The sequence below is a fragment of the Trichomycterus rosablanca genome, chromosome 1 (assembly GCF_030014385.1).
Source record: "Trichomycterus rosablanca isolate fTriRos1 chromosome 1, fTriRos1.hap1, whole genome shotgun sequence".
Lineage (NCBI taxonomy): Eukaryota > Metazoa > Chordata > Actinopteri > Siluriformes > Trichomycteridae > Trichomycterus > Trichomycterus rosablanca.
Genome location: NC_085988.1, coordinates 53438397 through 53458823, shown reverse-complemented (window position 1 = coordinate 53458823; position 20427 = coordinate 53438397). Strand labels below are relative to the sequence as shown.

General features: G+C 36.4%; 1 protein-coding gene across 2 annotated transcripts in view; it reads right to left on the bottom strand.

Moving 5' to 3' along the window:
• Positions 1 to 1326: 1326 nt before the first annotated feature.
• Positions 1327 to 20427, bottom strand: part of nrf1 (nuclear respiratory factor 1) — a 39319-nt gene continuing 20218 nt past the window's right edge. Inside the window, exons 6-11 of one of the 2 annotated variants that reach the window (XM_063004082.1) lie at positions 12267 to 12425; positions 11259 to 11465; positions 9863 to 9964; positions 9562 to 9719; positions 8807 to 8931; positions 1327 to 2094 (exon numbers count right to left, since the gene is read on the bottom strand). In XM_063004082.1, the coding sequence (XP_062860152.1) occupies positions 1934 to 2094; positions 8807 to 8931; positions 9562 to 9719; positions 9863 to 9964; positions 11259 to 11465; positions 12267 to 12425 (912 nt within the window). In that variant the 3' untranslated portion in view covers positions 1327 to 1933. Of the gene's footprint in view, positions 2095 to 8762; positions 8932 to 9561; positions 9720 to 9862; positions 9965 to 11258; positions 11466 to 12266; positions 12426 to 20427 lie in introns of both variants that reach the window. The other variant, XM_063004087.1, reaches the window with a different exon arrangement.

Below are 20427 nucleotides of genomic sequence, written 5' to 3'. Positions count from 1 at the left end.
ATAAATTTGCCTAGATATGTGATTATGTGTGTGTGCAAGCACTTTTGTGGGGTGCAAATATTTTTGCCCAGGCAGGTGACTGTGTGTGTAAGCATGCAGTTGGTGGTGGTTCAAATAATTTTGTTCAAACAGGTGATTGTGTCTGTGGGGGTGGTGAATACTTTTACTCAGCCAGGTGACTGTGCACAAGCATGTAGTTGGTTGGGGTGTGAATACTCTTGTTTAGATAGACTTTGATTGATTGTGTGTGAATAACACAATTTAATAACAATAGTGTGATTGCCCACTGGATTCACACTAATAAACTGTAAGATTTAAGGTTTTAAGATAAAAATTACAAACAGTTTACCTGCAGGTCTTTGGGGCAAAACAAAAAAGAAACTAAGAACAATACTAATTATTAATAATTATAAATAAGTTTAATCAACTGAAGTTACTAAACTGTTAAAATATTATAATTTTTATTACAACTCAAATGTACATTAATAAAGTACACCATCACTTTATAAAAGCAAAAGTATTTTTAAAACAGACAAAATTAAATACATTCCTTGCCTCTGACAAACCCAAAAGTACTATGAATAATATTTTTGAACACCAACATTACATTATATTCCTTATGCTCAATAGGAAGGAAGCACTGTAAAGATACAAGATGACGGCATACTTGGGGTTGTGGGCTTAATCTGAATTCAGTTATTTTACAGTCACAGAAAATGTAGACATAGGAAATCTAATTTGAGGGTCAAACTCTAGTTACGCAATTTGAGCCTGTAAAATTTAAACACACCTGACTGAGTCAAGAAAAAGCAAAAAGCAATAAGCATTTGTGGAAACTCATGACAGTTGTACTAAGATTTACTAAGGAAGATGAATATAGAACAACCTAGCTAAGTTGCAAAGCTATTATCATAGCAAAATGTGGCTACATCTAAGAAAAAAAAGCATGTTCTATCAAAGTCCTTGAAGTTTGGTTCAGGGGAATAAACAATGCAATTTTTTGTTTAACTGCATTTCACAAAATGTTTTAACTCTTGTGGAAATGGGGTTCGTACTTACATATTGCATTGTTAGGAGTAGATATAAAAAAACCCTGTTTTTCTATAATATTAGATAAGCTACTTGACTAGGATCCGTGGATAAATGTTTCTAGGTACCACTCATGTAATTGGTATATCAGGATTTATGCTATAGAACCTATTTTGTGAAACCACACACTAAATATGTAACTATCACATAATACTTTTTCCTAAATGATGTATGTACAATAATATATTTTGATCCAAACATCAAAATCCGTGTAATGAAAACAGCCACCCAACAAACTATTTACGACTATTTATTATGCTTATTTCGATCAGAAGCAGTTTATGGTTTATGTCCAAGTTTAATGTAGAATTATATGGTTACAAACATGTGGTTTAACAAGAACGTAATATTTTTTTCAGTTGAGAAAATGCAGATAATTCATAGGTTAGTTGACACTTGCAACAACAATAGGTGATGAGTTTAAAACAAAAACAAACATGAATGATCAAGCAAACTATTTATAAATGGCACACATGGAACACATTCTTAAATAAAACTCAGTGCATGAAATGAATTCAATCTGCCAATATAAACACCAAGGAAAAGTAGTATTTGGGGCTACAAAATGTTACACAGAAAGAACATATCATTCAGAGACCTGCAGCCACAATGAATTTGGTCCATTTATTTGGTCTATTTGCTGTATGTTACAAACATTATAATCTGAAACAAACACACTATTAAAAGCCAAAAAACAGACAATATCGAAGAACAAAGAAACATTCAATTCCCTGTTAAAATATTTTTTTGCGGTTATTTCCCCAACAGCATTTGAAGGTTGTTTCATTTCAGTGGCTTCTTCGTTTAATAATAGGCAGAACTAATCTGCCTATTTGCAATGGTGTCACTGTTCTAAGGTCACAACTTCCACAGCTTGCCCATCCAACGTTACAGTGTTGTCGATGCGTGTGGCAACAGGAGCCATGGCAACTTGTACAGGCCGATTTCCCTGGGCCAAACTGGTAACTACAGTCTGATACATACTTACTGGAATCTGGACTAAACCTAAAAAAGAAAGAAAAGGTTAAAATGCGCTCAATAGCCCACAATGAACCTTAAATGTTATATAATGAGTGTGCATGCTGGCTAAATAAATACATGTTAGATGTGCCTGGGGGTATGTTTGTAACTACAAACATCAAAAAATATCTTTGTCACCAACAACTGTTGGCAAAAAACGTCATCACATCAGAACAAGACATCAGAAGGTTATTTAAGTAAATAATTATAATGCCAAAAAATAAAAAAAAGGTTTCCTGGGTTGAATATGCAGCAGTGAAAAGAATAATACAGTAAAATAACAGATTAAAATGAAATAACCAGTTTTTACAAACTGCTTTACCCTGCTCAGGATCATATTGAGTCTGGTAAAGCACCAAAACACTGTGTGCAAGAGAGGATGTCAGTCAATTGTACAGCATTTTAATTTAATTTAGCAATGTAATTGTTTTGTCAAGTTAAATAACTTTTTGATTAAAAAAGTATCTCTTACGCTTTACATAAACAGTAGCTGCAAACAAAAAAGTAAAGTGCACCTTTAGTGATCAGACAAATGGACTTCAGTTAGGCAGTCATCTGAAACCATTAGAGACAATGCAGACTGTGTGTTGTATGTGATTAAGTGGTCATGATGCATTTCAACTTGGGTGCCCACACAGTACAGATGGCAGAGAGAGGAGAGTAGAGAGAAATGATGCAATAGTGAGTGCAGGGGGCAGGGCAACTCTGCTGCACTGCAGTACCAAACAATGGGGCAATTGAGCTATCCACGCCCTGCTTTTGCAACCCTGTTTCTTTTAGTCCTCTCCCACACTACCACTGCAACCTTTATCCTATGTGTGAGTGACGTTTACACAATGAACTTTTGTATACCAAATAAATTGGATAAATTTATTAATAAATATAAGCAGATTATGCTAATGTATAAATACTAATGTAAACCTGTGTGAGCTTTCTACACAAGATTTACATGAAATGTCTAGTTTTAGTCCACATCTTTTCTTAGCATTCTTGGCTCTTATATAAAAAACCTGTCTGTATTTATTTAACCCTCAACAAATTAAATTGTTTCTACAGATTATTTTTTGGTAGCCTTATTATACCGTATATGATTGCAGTGGCTTATGTGAAGCCCGGTAATAGAGAGAAGTACCATGATTTTTCCCCTTAATCACCATGACATTGAGGGCTACTAGGAGGAAGAGAGGAAAGAGGTGCTAAGTAAAGCAAATCAGTCCTAGCCAACCTCAGGCTGACCACTTCAAAGCAGCTCTTTCAGGTCCATTTTGTTGATTAATGTGGTAAAAAAACAAAACTACATGTGAAGTATCAGCTTGACTGTGCTTCCAGTGTAATTGATTTTATTTATACAGTGTAATTAACATTATATAAATTATATATAGGGCAGTGGCAGCTTACTGATTAAGGTACTGGACTTGTAACCTGAAGGTTGCTGGTTCAGGCCCCACCACACACACACACAAGCTTAATCAGCCATCTGTTTTGTGGCATGATCCTAATTTAGAAAAAATGAAAGTGTAATTTTAAAATGGCTTTTAAAATCCTGAGCTTTAATGAATGTTTGATGAAAATGTATATCAATTGAACCTTTTGAGTCAGTCCTTTTCTTCATACTATAGATAATAGCATAAACAATTTTGAGATCAATTTTTAAGAATTTGTAAATATGTTGCTAATAATATGCGAATATATATATTATTAGTATAGTAATAAAGATTATTATGAAAATCATTTGTGACAGCGCAATGATTAATTTCGAATAAAAACTGAGATAACAGCTTGATTTACAGAGGATAATGAAAAGAAGCTAAGATTTGCAGACTTAGATATAAAAAAAAATTCACATAATTACAAGCTCATTAAAAAAAAAAGCTTATTTTGAAACTGATAAAGCCTAGAAGGTATAAAGTCTTTCATTTTAGTAAGGGAAAGCAAGTTTCCAAACCAGGCCAGTCATTATTTACTATAGTTAAGCAACTTATTAGGACATAACCCAAATGAATGCTTGTTACCTTCACACAAGGTTGTCCAATCTATCATAAGGACTCTCTTACCTTCCAGAGTGTATTAACTGCAAAGGGCACTGCTTAGTACTGAATTAATAATTACAATTTCACAATCTGTTGTAAGCCAAAAGAGTTAGTCTTGAATTTTGGCACATCCTGAAATATCCTCACATCATGTTAGTGCCTTACATACAAAATATAAATTCGCAAATAATTTACAAAGTTTTTACTATCATTAATCTCACTACAGTTAGACATTATGTAAAATTTATGTTATACTTCTGTATGTGTATGTGAATCTTTCTGGCAATGCTTTGCTTACTCTAGCTGACAGCTGGCCATGTGATTAGACTATACGCTAATAATGGAGAGGATCAAAGCCATTTAAGAGGGATCTATAGGGACTTCCCTTTGGTCACTAAGAATGTGAGAGGGAGGGACCAAGACATCCAACAGTAAGGGTTGTATTATGAATTGTTTTTGGTAACCAGACAAAATTAGCGTTTGATTTGCTGTGAGAATACTGTATAACACAGAGTAATAAGTAATGTGGATGTATTGGTAAAACTACTTATACTAGAACAGAATATACTCCATATGTCCAAAAGTATGTGGAAACCTGACCATGAGCTTTTTAATATAGAGTTGCCCCCCGCTTTAAGGCTACAACAGCCTTCATTCCTCTGGGAAAGATGTGTTTATGGAAATTTGTAAACACTCCTTGACGGTTGTCATGTTGGATGAGAAAGCCTGCTTTGCAACCAATGTTCCAATTCATATCAACAGGTGTCTAATAGGGTTGGGGTTGTGCGGGCTGGGGTTCCCTCACACCAAACATGTCAAACCATGTCTTTACACCCCTCGCTTTGTGCACAGCAGCACTGTTATAGTGAAACAAAAAAGGCCATCATAATATGTGGAAGCATTATTTACAAATCATTGATTTTATACAGCTGAAACATATATGGCTGAATTTAATTAGTACTTTTAACTATGTAGAAAATAGTAAACACATACATCTTAATCAAATACATTTGAAAGCTACATAAGCTAAATAAGAATGCAACAGTGCAAGGCATAGACTAGTACGCGCGCACGCGCACACACACGCACACACGCACGCACCATCTGTCTAAAAATACCCAGAGGATTATTACAGACAAGCTTGTCTAGTCTGAAGATCTATGCTTATATCTCCTGTGTCACCTAGAAATACACACTTTACCAAATATATAACCTTAATTTAACAATGACTATTGGACAGGAAAAGGGGAGGGGGTAAAATACTTCAGTTATCAGTGAATTTATCATATCTATATATTTGATACTGTTAGTGCTCTTTCCAAAATCCAAGACGTGCTATATAAACATATTTGGACGGTGGGGGTGTTACTAATTTCAAATTAAATTCTACAAAAATTGTGTTGAGCAAAAGAGGATGGAATTTGATTCTGAGCTTGGCTTTGCTGAATTTTTTTATGCTTTTTCTTTCAATTTCACCTGATTTGTATTTAATGCCTGGGTCTACAGCTGTAGATGTCCACTGCTGACTAAAGAGGGCCATACCCAATACACGCCCCCTTTGACATGCACAGTAGCCAGCCTCTTTTTTTCACCAGCATTGTTCATATAGGGATCCGTATCATGCATGGAAAGTCACTCAACAATACCTAATATTCCCTGTCTCATGGTACAGGCACCATCAATCAGCCAGCAGGGATTATAATTGCAAGAGTTATGAGGAATCCCTAAGGCCGTTTATCCTAACTAAAGGATCCCACTAAAACATTTATGTCCCCAAAAATACAATTTCAAATCAGAAAAAGTTGGGACAGTATGGAAAATGCAAATAAAATAAAAACACAATGTTCCTTACATTTACTTTGACTTTTATTTGATTGCAGACAGTTTGAACCCAATATATTTCATGTTTTGTCTGCTCAACATCATTTCATTTGTTAATATACCTCCATTCCTGCATTTCAGACCTGCAGCACATTCCAAAAAAAGTTGGGACGGGGGCAATTTAGGGCTAGTAATATGATGGAAAAAAACTAAATAATTATGTGATTCCAAACAGATAATGTCAACAGGTGATTGTAATCATGGTTTGGTACAAAAGCAGAATCCAGAAAGGCTGAGTCTTTGATGAGCAAAGATGGCCAGAGGATCTCCAGTCTGTCAACAAATGTGTGAGAAAATGATTGAAATGTTTAAAAACAATGTACCTCTAAAAAAGATTGGAAGGGATTTGCATATTTCTCCCTCTACAGTGCATAATATCATTAAACGATTCAGGGAATCGGGAGGAATTTCAGTGTGTAAAGGTCAAGGGCACAAGCTTAAGCTGGACGCCCAAGATCTTCGATCCCTCAGACGGCACTGCATTAAGAACCGCCACTCAACAATAGCTGATATAACCACATGGCCAAGAAATTACTTTGACAAACCTTTGTCAAGCACTGCAATATGGAGTTACATGCACAAATGCCACTTAAAACTTTACTATGCAAAAAAGAAGCCTTATGTTAACCACGTCCAGCAGCGGTGAATCAGCATTACAGGTCTTTTTTGATAGATAGATAGATAGATAGATAGATAGATAGATAGATAGATAGATAGATAGATAGATACTTTATTAATCCCGAAGGAAATTAAATTTTGAAAAAAATGGACGCCATGTGCTCTGGACCAAAGATGAAAAGGACCATCTAGACTGTCATCCACAATAAGTACAAAAGCCAGGCTCTGTCATGGTATGGGGCTGTGTCAGTGCCCTTGACAAAGGTCATTTACACTTCTGTGATGGCAGCATTACTGCAGAAAAGTACACTGAGATCTTAGAGCAACATATGCTGCCTTTAAGACGTCATCTTTTCCAGGGACGTCCATGCATTTTTCAACAAGACAATACAAAACCACATTCTGCACACATTACAAAGGCATGGCTGCGGAAGAAGAGGGTATGGGTACTGGACTGGCCTGCCTGCAGTCCTGACTTGTCCCCAATAGAGAATGTGTGAAGAATTTTAAAACGGAAAATGCAACAACGCCGACCCCGTACTGCTGCACATCTTAAGACGAGTTTGCAGGATGATATATACTATCTGTTAATGACGCCGAAAAACTGATCCATGCGTTTATAACTTCTCGGTTAGATTATTGTAATGCTCTTCTAACTGGATGCTCTGGTAGATCCTTAAACAAACTCCAGTTAGTTCAAAATGCAGCAGCTCGAGTGCTAACTAGAACTAAAAAATTTGATCATATCACTCCTGTTCTATCATCTCTACACTGGCTGCCAGTTAAATTTCGCATTGATTACAAAATACTTTTACTAACCTATAAAGCGCTACATGGTCTGGCTCCACAGTATCTGAGTGAGCTTATTAATTACTACAACCCAGCACGTCCACTTCGTTCACAAGATGCAGGGTTACTTATAGTTCCTAAAATTAAAAAGACCAAAGCTGGTGGAAGAGCGTTTTCTTACAAAGCTCCACAACTCTGGAATAATCTTCCTGCCTCTGTTCGGTATTCGGACACAGTCTCAATGTTTAAGTCTAAACTGAAAACATATTTATTTTCTCAGGCTTTTGATTAATATAGACAAAGGCGCAGGGCTTGGGGGTTCTTGGTCATAGAAACTTGTGGTGATCAGGGATGTTGGGTCGCTGTCGTTCTGCCTCTCTTGTCCAATCACTCTGGTTTGGGTAGGAGAGGTGGGCGCTGATGTCCTGTGAAAGCCTTCATGACCTTGTTACCTGCTCGCTCTCCCTTTTAGTTATGCTGTAATAATTACCGCCGAGGTTAAGGATTAAAGTCGAGACTGCCGGGACAACGATGCTGCTCCTGTCAGATGTGACGGGTCTGGAGTAATTGCAACGACAAGAAATCACTACAGACTTTATTGAAGACTAGAGCGGATAACAACTCTATTATTATTTAATTGTTTATTTATCTATTTATTACCACTGTATGACTTTTAGATCATTCAATTCTGTGTTTGTATGATTTGTGTAAATCGTGTATTTATTTAAAGTATCCTCCAGACCACCCAAGAAGGATGGGCCCTGTTGAGTCTGGTTCCTCTCAAGATTTCTTCCTGTAATTTTCAGGGAGTTTTTCCTTGCCACAGTCGCCCTCGGCTTGCTCAACAGGGGTTTTTGTATCTGTTGGTCCTGGATTTTGTAAAGTTGCTTTGAGACAATGTATATTGTAAAAAGCGCTATATAAATAAAGTTGACTTGACTTGACTTGACTTGAACGGGACAAAATAAAAGCTGAAACACTAAATCCCTTGATATCCTCGGTGCCACACAAAGTGTGGTGAAAAGGAATGGCAACATTACAGTGGTAAATGCTTTACTGTCCCAATTTTTTTGGAATGTGTTGCAGACCTGAAATGCAGGAATGGATGATTATTAAAAAATGATATGAAGTTGACCAGACAAAACATGAAATATCTCAGGTTCATACTGTCTGCAATGAAATAAAAGTCAAAGTAAATGTAAGAAACTTTTTTTATAATTTGCATTTTCCATACTGTCCCAACTTATTCTGATTTGGGGTTGTAGTATTTAAAGTTAAACATATCTATTTAATACAGATATACCACAATTGTTTGCCCATTGCCTTACTACTTACTTATTTATATATGAGGATAAATGTGTTGTTAGAAGAGTTTATACCATTGGCATCTTGAACTCCAGTAAGAGCCCCAACTGCAGCTGCTGTCTCTCCTGCCAATACGATCTGCCCACCTCCTTGAAGAGTCGCCTCTGCCAATGTTGCCACAGCATGGGCTGCCGCCTCGCTGTAAAACATATAATGTTTATGACAACATTCATACTCTGCTGTGGCATTTAAAAACATTTTCAGTTTTTAATTTATCATTTGTAAAAATAAATACAATTTAAAAACGTTTTTTTCAAAAGCATGTATCTTTAAAACGATTTGTCTAACACTATCAAGTAACTATCAGAACAGCACTATTCAATATAACCTTCAAATTAGACGTCAAACAAATGTTTGAACAAAACAAGTGTATACTGACCCCTGGCGGTAAAATCTACTCACTTTAAAGCTCTAAGGTCACTTTACCCACTGACCAATGTTGTCTTACTACTGTGCCTGTTAAATGCCCAGAGGACAGAGGATAATGCATCCCTCAGCCTAATTGGGTTGGGAGAGGTGGAATAAGAACAAAATGTTCCAAATACTGTTGCCTGGTGCTGCTATCACCAGACATGCTTACCTGTGGTAAACAAGGTGTTAGGGGGCTCAGGTGAGCAAAAGTAACAGGTCTCTAAGGAAATATACCTTAGAAGAAAACTAGAAGGAGCCAGGGACTGCTACATCATAATTCACTCACCATCCTCTGCATCATGTATTTACCTTACTCACAACTTCATTCTTTGTTTTTAGCAATCTATGCCTTGTGTACCTGTTGAGTGCCATAGTAACTGTTGTTCCTGGCTGTATCTCTTGGGAAGCAGCAACGGCAGCCTGTGCCAAAGAAGCCACTGCTTGTGTAGCTTCCGATGCCTGTGTGGTCTGAATAGTCATTTCACCTCCCTGCAGTGCTGCCCAGTTCTGATCAACCTGAAAGAACAAAATTAAAATTAATATTAAAATGATTCAATTATTAAGCATTCTGTAAACAGTTATCTAACTTGCAAGTATGAGTAAACTGGAGTACACTTTTCTATCTTTTATTTTTTTAAAGTGATTTCTACACCTCTTACCTCTCCATCGGTGACTGTAGAAAAGTTAACCTGTGCGACAGTAACAGTGCCTGGCAATTCTGATGCATCAGTCAATGTAGCTACCGTTGCTCCAGTGCCAACCTGTCAGGTCATTCATGAGATATAAATGTAAATGTTAATAATTATTAATTGTGTGTAAATTAAGGATCAACTACAGTGCTGTAAAAAAGCATAAAAAAATTATAATTTCACTAATCAAAGAAAATAATGCAGTCCTAACTGGCCTTTTGAGAAAAAAAAAAAAAAAAAAAGTAATTAACCACTTAATCAAACATTGATCAATTGACAGCTGGGTTCAATTTCATCAGCCACACCTAGGCATGATGGCTGCCAGACCTGTTAAATCTAAATATCACTTAAATAGGACCAATGTGACAATGTAAAGCAAGCTACTTTACACTTAGTCTGCCCTTCAAATTTCCACCATTCTGAGTACTAGAATATACAAACCAATTGTAAATAAAAAGTCCACAATTGCTGATAAAAGTCCAACAAAGTCCATATGGTGGCACATAATTAAAGAGTCAACGAGTTCTTTATTCTAGAGACTGTAGCTAAATTAGGGTAGGTTAATATCCAAGCCAAATTACAATTCCAAAATGACAAACCAAATATACTGGCAAAATCCAGAAACTGCTAGAAGGCCCCATGAACAAAGCTCAATTTGTTTGTCCTTTAATTACTACAAAATAGTAAATCATCCTAATAATATCTATTTAGTGGGGATCCAGTAGAGATCCAATTCTTCTGATGTAAGGGGTAGCCAGATTAAGAAATTGCACAGACAACAGTCAGTAATTCTACACCTACAAAGTGCATCTGAATGGCAGGTGTAGCTAAAAATGTCCAATGAAGTGGTAAGTGTATTTATACATGTAATTAGAGTGATTTTCGTATCAATATTTTATCCTTCTGTAATTCATAATTTCTAATTTGTATAACAAAAGTAAAAAAAAAATTACTTTAAATGTAAAAAAAAACCCATTTACTTCAAAGGTAATTGTGTATAAAGATGAAAAGTAATAAAAATTATTTGATAAAATATTTTTTCAGATGTTTGCTATTATATTGTACATTGCTCTTAAACACCTACTGTGTTTATAATTAAAATTTAATATAATAATTTTAATTCAGTTATTTGATAATAATTAAAGATGTTTTTTGAGAGTGCTAAAAATCTAAATCTAAATCTAAATTTCCTCCTCTTTAAAAGATAAAATTTGTAATGTTTTGGATTAAAGTAAGTAGAATACAAAAAAAGTGTCTTACATAAAAATGAAACCTACTGTGGCTTTCAGAGTACCTTTTTTAAAAGATGCCTTTTTACTCAATTTCCAAAAAAAAAAACATACAGTCTTCCTTTTAGTGATCTTACCTGTATAAGTGATACAGTTCCATCTGGATTGCTGATGGTCTGAACCACAGTTTGGGAAGGCACCAAGTGTGCTATGCTGTGTGTGGCTGCCGCAGCAACCTGGTGAGTGGTGACCTGATGGTCTTCAAATGCATAAAGAAGGTCCTCTCTTCCATGCTGTTTGTAGCAGTTTTTGACAATTGTTCTTAGAGCCTGTGTCCATGAGACCTGTTTTCAAAGGCAGATTTCAGAAAGTAATTGTCCCATATGTCTTGCCTAATTACTGTGCAGCCATTTTAACCAAAGACATGACATGATTTCAGGATAAACTGCCTATATAAGGTCCTTCCATAGCATCCCAATAAGACTTAATGGAATTTGAGTAGGTCACTCCAAAACCTTTGTTTTGTTTCTTTTGAGCTATGCAGAGATAAGCCTTTATTTTGTGCTGCAAATCTTTGTCTTTTTGTGTTAACAAATTGCATGAGCATTTCATATTACAGACTGATGACCAGGCACACTCCTTTAGGTTACCCAGGCTTTTAAGCAGCAAAGCATCCCAACACGGTCACACTACTATATTGGACTTTTGGTATTGTTTTTTTTTTTTTATGGAATGTGGAATGACTTTACTATAGTTCAATGTAAAATAGTTGTGTAATTAATTCTAGACATAAATAATTTTAATACATTTAAAAAATGTTTTTGATGGGGACATAATGTGCTGCTTCTTTAGACCTTTTATCTTACTTTAGTGAAAAGATTCTATTTTAAGTTATGTTTAACATAATTTAACAGGCTGACAGCAATCAGGTTTGGTGTATCAAGTCTAAATAAAACCAATAAACAATTACATTTGGTTGATAAGTTGATTCTACTACTAGGAGTCAATTACTTTTTTTTCTTTAAGGAATAAAATTATCATTTAGAATAGTGATTTAAAACAATTAAATGTGACAAATAGGCAAAAATAAATGGGAAAATACTTTTTATGACACTAAGTATAAATAAGTATTTTCCTGGTTATACCCGTTGTTTTTGGTCCTCTGTGCGCACATCACTTCGTACGTTGGCCCAAGGAATGTCATCTGGCCACCATATAGGTTTGCAACTTTCCTTACCCCAGCCAGGTTTTCCTCGGCCAGTAGAGTATTTTAGCATCTCAGGAATGAAAGCACGGAGCTGGGCCTGTAATCAACAGACAAAGGTTCACAGAAACTGGTTAATTTTGGCTAAAGGTCCATGCAAGCCTTGTGTTGCATGTCACCTCAAGATTGTAATTTGGCATCTTTTTGGAGTTTATGAAGGCTTTCATGGCACTGGATGATCAGGTCCCTATGAAATCAGTTTTTAAATCAGTTTTTTAATTGCCCCATTTAAAACATAAAAAATTGTCTGCCATTAAACGTTAAATACATTACAACTTTAATAGTTTTAAGCAGTATCCTAGAGTTTGTATTGGCCTTTACTGAAACCAATACAAAAAAGGTTTTAACAGTTACTAACAAAAAAACATCAACAAAATGAAATCATCAATTGATTAATGAAATCACACTAGGTCAACATCATCAACACCTAGACCCTTCTGAAACACTAAAAAGGCAATGTCTGCAGAACTTGCAATACACTGCACTATTATCATCAAGCATATTTTCATCAAGCAGGCTGAAAATGATTGTACAGTTGTTGCAAGTGTGCAACTAGGCTAGGGATATTAATGGGAAATAATCATACAGTTGTATGCAAATGTTTGACCAGCCCTAATCAGATTACATATTTTGTTAATTTTTGAATTAGAAAAAGTAAACAACCTCTGCTGTAAACTGTTATATATATAATAAGTAACTGAGCCTTATATTTTTATTCTATTTAAGAATTTTCCCTCTATGCACCAAATCCATTCGTTTCCAATTACTCTGGTTATATCTCTTGCCCCGCTGCTGAAAACCCAGGGGTTTGATACCCAACACACACCCTCTTCAAAATGTATGCAGTTGCCAATTTTTTATTTTATTTTTACCTTCACAAGGGGGGTTCACACAGGGAGCAGCATCTAGTATGGTCACACACTGCACTCCTTTATCCCTCGTCCCTATGCAGGCTCCACTGACCAGGATGTAGTCATTTTTTTTAAATTTTACTTTTTTTTAAAAACATTTAACAGCAATGGGTTCCTCAAAGTAGCTAATTGAGAAAAATTTAAGACAAGGCAAAGACTATAAAATTATCAGTGCTTTAAGCTGATACCTGCTTGTATGCTGGCCACAAAGACTAAGAAAAGTTGTTGGTGGTTGTTGGAGACAAATTATGGTGGAGTATTTGTATACTGCCTTATTAAATTTGAAATTGAAAATGTTCAGCACAACCCTAAAACTTTCATCATTGAATCATCTCTGCAGCACTCAATAAATCAGGCCTTTATAGCATATTGGCAGGACAGAATACCATTTGGTGTTCTATGGCAACATAAGCAAAAAATTATTTTAAGGCAGAACATAGCACTATGCCTGGGAAAAACAGGCACTGTACATTACCTGGATAATACCATCCCTACAGTGAAACATGGTGTTGACAGCATAATGCTATGAAAGGAAACTGAACATATGAATGCAGCTAAATATAGGTTGGCAAAAAAACTCCTCCAGAGCTCATACAAACTTAGAATAAGGTGAGAGTTTAGATTTTAACCACCAAAATAACACTAGTGGCTTTCAGGCAAGTCTCTAAATGTCCCTGAGTGGCCTACCCAAAGCTTGTCCAAGATGGACTGAAAGAAATTAGAAATGTGTTGTCCACCCTTCAAATTGTTCTTAGAAATAATGGGCATTGTGTTTTCATTGTTGTCTTTACATGGATATGTGCTTGTTTTAGCACAAATAGGCCATGCCACATTCATGTTACAATGCATGTTACAACAGTGAAGCTTTTTAGTATGAAAGGGCGGGTGCTACAAACCCCATTCCTAAAAAAGTTGTGATATTCTGTCAAATGCAAGAAAACAAAAATTAGTGGTCATTATTTGTCACAGTAGCATGGAAGTTCATTGTGCATTGCTATCTCAGAGCTTAAAGGTTATGCACATTCAACAGTGGTCTTGTCCTACACGAATCAGGATTTTTACAATATTATGTACTTTATGTAAATTTTGCAGATTACTGAACTTGACAAAGATTCTACTCGTTTTAAAACCTTTACTGGAGGGACTTGATTAATCGTTTTCGTAGTGGAAGGTATTATCTAACAATAATTAAAAGTCTTTATTTATTAGGTAATCAGATTTAATATTGAAAATGGTACAGCACATTATTTTATTGATTGTTATACTACAAACAATTTATTGACATTTTTTGAACTTTGGATAGGGCGTTATTGTTTCAAGACAGCTTCAACTTTTGTTATTTTAATTAAAATTTGTATTTCATACATTAAGCATGGTAGAACATTTGTTATGCTAAGTTCACATGACTTTCAAAGCTGTCAGATCGCTGTAGATTCCCAGAGTCTTTTATTTCTTTCTCTGTCCAGGGTATTCAATACTGTGTCTACAATATTTAGGTCTAGACTCTTTGGAGGCCAGTCAATGACTGGCAGTGTTTTATCTGCTGTTGCTTCTACTTGCTTCTCTCTAAATATAATTTCACTGCATTAGCAGTGTGCATGGGATGTTGAAAAATAAAACCATTACCAAAAAGGCGCTTCCAGACTAATCTTTTCCACTGATCTTCATTTCAATCTTTGAAAGCTTTAACATATCTTAACCTTTTCACCCTGTTTTCCTTCCGTAAGTGATTTCTAGGCTGCTACCCTCCCAAAAAGAACCATATTTGTAAAAGATTCTTTTTCACTTTAGAAGGGTCAACTTGGCATCCTGCTGAAGCTGCCAGATGCTGAGCCAGGTTTTGCAGGACTTCTTCCAGGTTCTCAAAGAAGGAACTCCAAAAAACATGTTATTAGATTTTTTAGGTTTACTTGGCCTTCCAGTCCTTTTATTGTACTTTACCTCTACTGATTTTATGAATTTCTTCATAACAGCTTGATTAAAATATCTTATCCAGTTGGTTGCTGATTTGTCTTTGAAAGTGGCCTCGCTGATGCCAAATATGATGTTATGTCTGGTAAATTCTGTGATCTTTTTTACTTTTCCCCCCAAATTCTCTCTTAATCAAGTCCGTATCCAATTACTTGATTGCATTTCGCTTCCTCTATACTGATGCTGATTTTAACCCCAAAACCTGTGACTCTCCTCGACATGTGTGCAGTAGCTGACTGCCTCTTTTCACCTGCACAAGGCAATTTCATATGGGGCTCAGTTTCGTGCACGGAGAGTCACACACTGATCCCGTCTGACATCCACCCTAGAAACGAGCCAATCATAGTTCGTGTACGCGCCCAGCTTGCTTGCTAGCAGAGCTGAGTTTCAAACAAGTTTGAGATGTCGGCTCTGGTGTGCTAGCATATTTTACCGCTGCACCACCTGAGCACCACAAATTGTGTGATTTTTGGCATTTTGAATCGAATGATGTAACTTAAACGGTTTTATTCCAATAAATAAAACTACTGCAACATGTGCATATAGTGCTTAAGCATGTCTTGCACAAATAGACCTTTTTCCATGTCATTTTGACATGAAATAAAATGACAAATACAGGTGTTAGCAAATACATTAATTAGGGTTCCATTCTATTTAGGAGAGCCAGGTTCCTACTCTTGCTCAAGTGTAAAAGGATATCACAGTACATACTTGCCACCTTAGCCTATAGAACCTGTTATTTTCCGTTTTGGACAGTACAGGTTAAGTTTTGTTTGTGGAAGAAAACATTAGTCCTTTATCAGATGTTTTTCCACTCAACACATACCAATCAGAAAAAGAAAACTTGAAGGAGTGATAAAGAGGAAGACACACACATTTATCTTAAATGGGGGTCACTCATGGTTCTACAGTTGTCTCTGTGCTTTGTCTGTAAATGTGCAGATGGCCTAATTAAATGACCTAAACACTGCACTCTGCTTCCCCCTCACTTCTAATCCACCTGGGAGCCAATCAGAAGCCTTACTCTTTCCCTGATGAGACAGATAATCCCTCTCACTCTCTTTCTCTCTTTTACCCACATATACACAGACCGATCCCTCTAAAGGTTTCTATAGTAGAACAAACTAACCTAAATTTAGTACTGCTCATGTGACAGCAGTATGAGATACACAAAATGACTGAAAGATGAATTTAGGTCCCTGCTGACAAAAACCCAGTTAACCAGCCTTTACTCATCACGCTGGTGTAGCATTATGGCTTCAAAGTGGTTTTGGATGCTGGCCAAGCAGGTTCATGTTGGAAAACCAGCTTTTCCAGGCTGGTAAGACTGGGCACTATTTTGCCATTTTTATATACTAACCAGTGACAAAAAAACCTTTACACCTAATCATTCAAGTAATTAACTTATCCAATACACAAACCATGTGGCAGCAATATAATGCATAAAATCATACAAACATGGTTAAGGAGCTTATTCAAAAAGTGAAGAAACTGTGATCCATGGGTGTGAATACTTAGACTGTGTGAATGCTCAGACAAGTGACTGTCTGTAACCAGATTGGCAGTAAAGGAGAGAAAATGTTTTGGAAGGAACAAAAACGAATTGGAACGAACAGAAGGAACAACAGATGAAAATAAAAAAATGAAAGGAGCGCGAATCAAAACTACTTTAATTTATGAATTCCTTCAAGCATGTATTTAGTGGGGTACATATTTTCATTGGGGTGAATATATGTTTGTTTGGTCACAATAATGATTGAATATACAAGGGTTCTTCAAAAAGTTTCCGCACTTTTTAAACTCTATTTATTAAGAATTTCAAAAACAAACAACATCACTTTTCTACATAGTCACCTTCAATGCATTTTTCCCAGCATCGTACCAACTTTTTAATGCCATCAGCAAAAAATTTTTTTGGTTGAGCACGTAGCCACTGATGCAGCGCTGCTTTTACATCATCATTACATAAAAATCTTCTTTCCCTTAAAGCTTTTTTGAGCGGTACAAAAAGGTGAAAATCAGATGGTGCTAAATCTCAGACACAACCAATTGCTTCTCCTCCCGCCCTTACCATTTACAACAAAAATCTAAAAGTGTGAAAACTTTTTGAAGATTTCTTGTATGTATATAGGGGGTAAATAATTTTGGTAAGATAAATGAGTATATGTATGTATGTGTAATGTCAGTGTAATAAATAGGAGTAAATGGAAGGAAGAAAAACCAAAGAAAACGAGAAGTGCACTACACTACAGGACTACTTGCAGTTTGGTGGCTGTCAGGTCAATGAAACTCTATGAATTTGTTATGGGGGGCCTGTCCTAAAACAGTATATCCAAAACCGTGTCCATCGGTCAAGTCGGCGTACAGTAGATCAGTTTTTAAAAAAAGAAATGGAAGTAAATAGGTCAAAAAAGGAGATTGAGGACGTGCCATGGTGTCAGCAACGGGATAACAAAAACAGCAGTAGACAATCACACTAATAATAATAATAATTATTATTATTATTGTAACAAATAGGGAGGTGCATTTCCTGAAGAAAATGTGAGTGTGATTGTAGCTCAGCAGTGGTATGTGTGGGGTTAAATACTTTTAGTAAGATATGTAATATTGTATGTAAAATATATATAGTTGGTGGGGATGTAAATACTTTTGCTTAGACAGATAAGTATGTGTGTGCAACAACAGAAGCATGTGCTAATGTGTTGCTAGGTGTTCACTACCACAGCGGATTAGGGCCACTGTAAAAAAAAAATTTTAAGTTTTGATTTAGAGAATAAAGTCTCCAACAAAGGACCTAGTAATTTCTCTGGATGACTCCCAGATCAGACCATCTGATAAGGTAAGAAGTCTTGGTGTTGTCCTTGATAACCAGCTGACATTCTCTCCTCATATAGCCAACATGACCAGAGCGTGCCGGTTCCTCCTCTACAACATCAGGAAGATTCGGCCATTTCTCTCCAGGGAAGCTACCCAGATTCTGGTGCAATCACTTGTATTCTCACGGTTGGACTACTGCAACTCCCTCCTGGCTGGAGCTCCCATGTCCACGATTAAACCCTTACAGCTCATTCAAAATGCAGCTGCCCGTCTGGTTTTTAACCAACCCAAACACTGCCACATCACCCCACTGCTACGTTCTCTTCACTGGCTTCCTGTAGCTGCACGCATTCAGTTTAAAACACTGACGCTCGCCTACAAAGCCAAAAATGGACAAGCCCCAAGCTACCTTCGTGGCCTAATCAAACCCCGCTCTGTACCACGCAACCTCCGAGCCTCTAGTCTCGCTCGACTTGAGCCCCCATCCAGGACTAAAGGAAGACAAGCATCAAGGCTGTTCTCTGTTCTAGCGCCGAAGTGGTGGAATGAACTTCCTCTGTCTGTCGGAACATCTGAGTCTCTTGCTGTCTTTAAAAAACGATTAAAAACCCACCTTTTTACTAAACACTTAGGCTGACTTGTACTTATTTACTAACATTCTAATGTTCCATTTACTAACGTTCCATTCTTTTCCATTTAAAAAAAAAAAAAAAAAAAAAAAAAAAAAAAAAAGGCACTTTGGTTCTAACAGGTTTTAGCAGATTTGTGTTCTTTGACTGTTGTTTACCTAAACTTGAGAAATGAAATGTTCACTATAGAAGCACTTCTGTAAGTCGCTCTGGATAAGAGTGTCTGCTAAATGCTGAAAATGTAAATGTAAGTTTCGAGAATGTGGTTCCCAGATTCAACTCTTTTCCCGACCCCGACAAACTGCCTTACCTACTGGGGGAGCACAGAGAGAGCTGAACACTAGCAGCACTCTACACACACACCTGCCACCACGTGAGGGACAGTGGGTGACCATCTCTCTCTCTCTCTCTCTCTCTCACTCACACACAACAAATTTTTATAACTACCACATAACTGTAAATGTTACCATTTTAACTGTTACTATTTGCACTGTTTTTATTATTCTTTTATTCTATTTTATTTTTCGCATCTGTAACTGTTTTGTATATATTTGTTCTTCCTTATTGTTATTTTTCTTTTCTCTGTAACTGAGCTTTGGCAATACGAATGTCCTTATTTGTCATGCCAATAAAGCTTCCTTTGAGTTTGAGTTTGAATTAAACCAGTCGAAATGATTATGAGAATAAAGTCAAAATTATTTTGAGGTTAAAGTCGAAATGATGAGAATAAAGTCAAAATATTATGGCCAAAGAGTGTGCAGCCGTCGTAGGCTTGTCAGTTCAGAGAAGCACGGGTTTCAGTACCTCGGTACGCAAGCGCTGAGGGCAGCCTCCAATGTGCGTTACTGTGGTTACCCAATAACCCACGATTATTTTTGGGTCGTTGTTTATATTGTACGCTTCCTTCCACATGACATGCAGAGGCGACGCAAGACAACAGAGTTCCTTCCGAACTAATATAGCCATGTTACCCAAACCATAGTAAAGACAGAAAACAAAGCGATAGCACACAGACAACAATCAACAGGTCAAAACATTAAATGTCGATTCAATAAAATAATAAGGATGTAAATATGGAATCAGGATGAGTACCCAGGTCTACAGTCTCATCATTTCACAACACACGCGACAACAAGACTGAACAGTGCCGTTCTAACATGAAAAAAAGAAAACATCTGAGCCTACCTTTAGAAGTCTTTTCTTCTACTTTTCTGGAATGAAAAGTCTCCAATAATGTCCTTAAAATCCAGATTTCTCAAAATGTCACTCTCGATAGACATCAGAGTCAAGTGGCTCACTCTTTCTTGGTGCATACCCAGCTAACACAGAACGTTCCCGTAACGTTAGATTTTGGTTCCCCTATGGTTATTTTTAGGGAACCATCCCATAACGTTATGGTAACGTTCTATTTTCGTTAGAAAAATCAGCGCTGTTCCCGGAACGTTCCGGGAACTATGAAACCTAACGTTCTCTCGTGTTTTTATGAAAACTAACAGAGAACGTTATCTAAAAGTTGCCTTAAGGTTTTCTTTCTTATGTGTTTAAAGTAACGTTCCAGTAACGTTCCCGGAAGGTTTTCTTATGATCCAGTGAGAGAAATTAGCTCTACACCGCAAAAAATTATTTTTTTGACTTAGTAAATAGAGTGAAGATTTTTAAAGTACTTTATACAAGAATATTCTAGTACAGTCTTGCTACTTAAGAATGTCACATA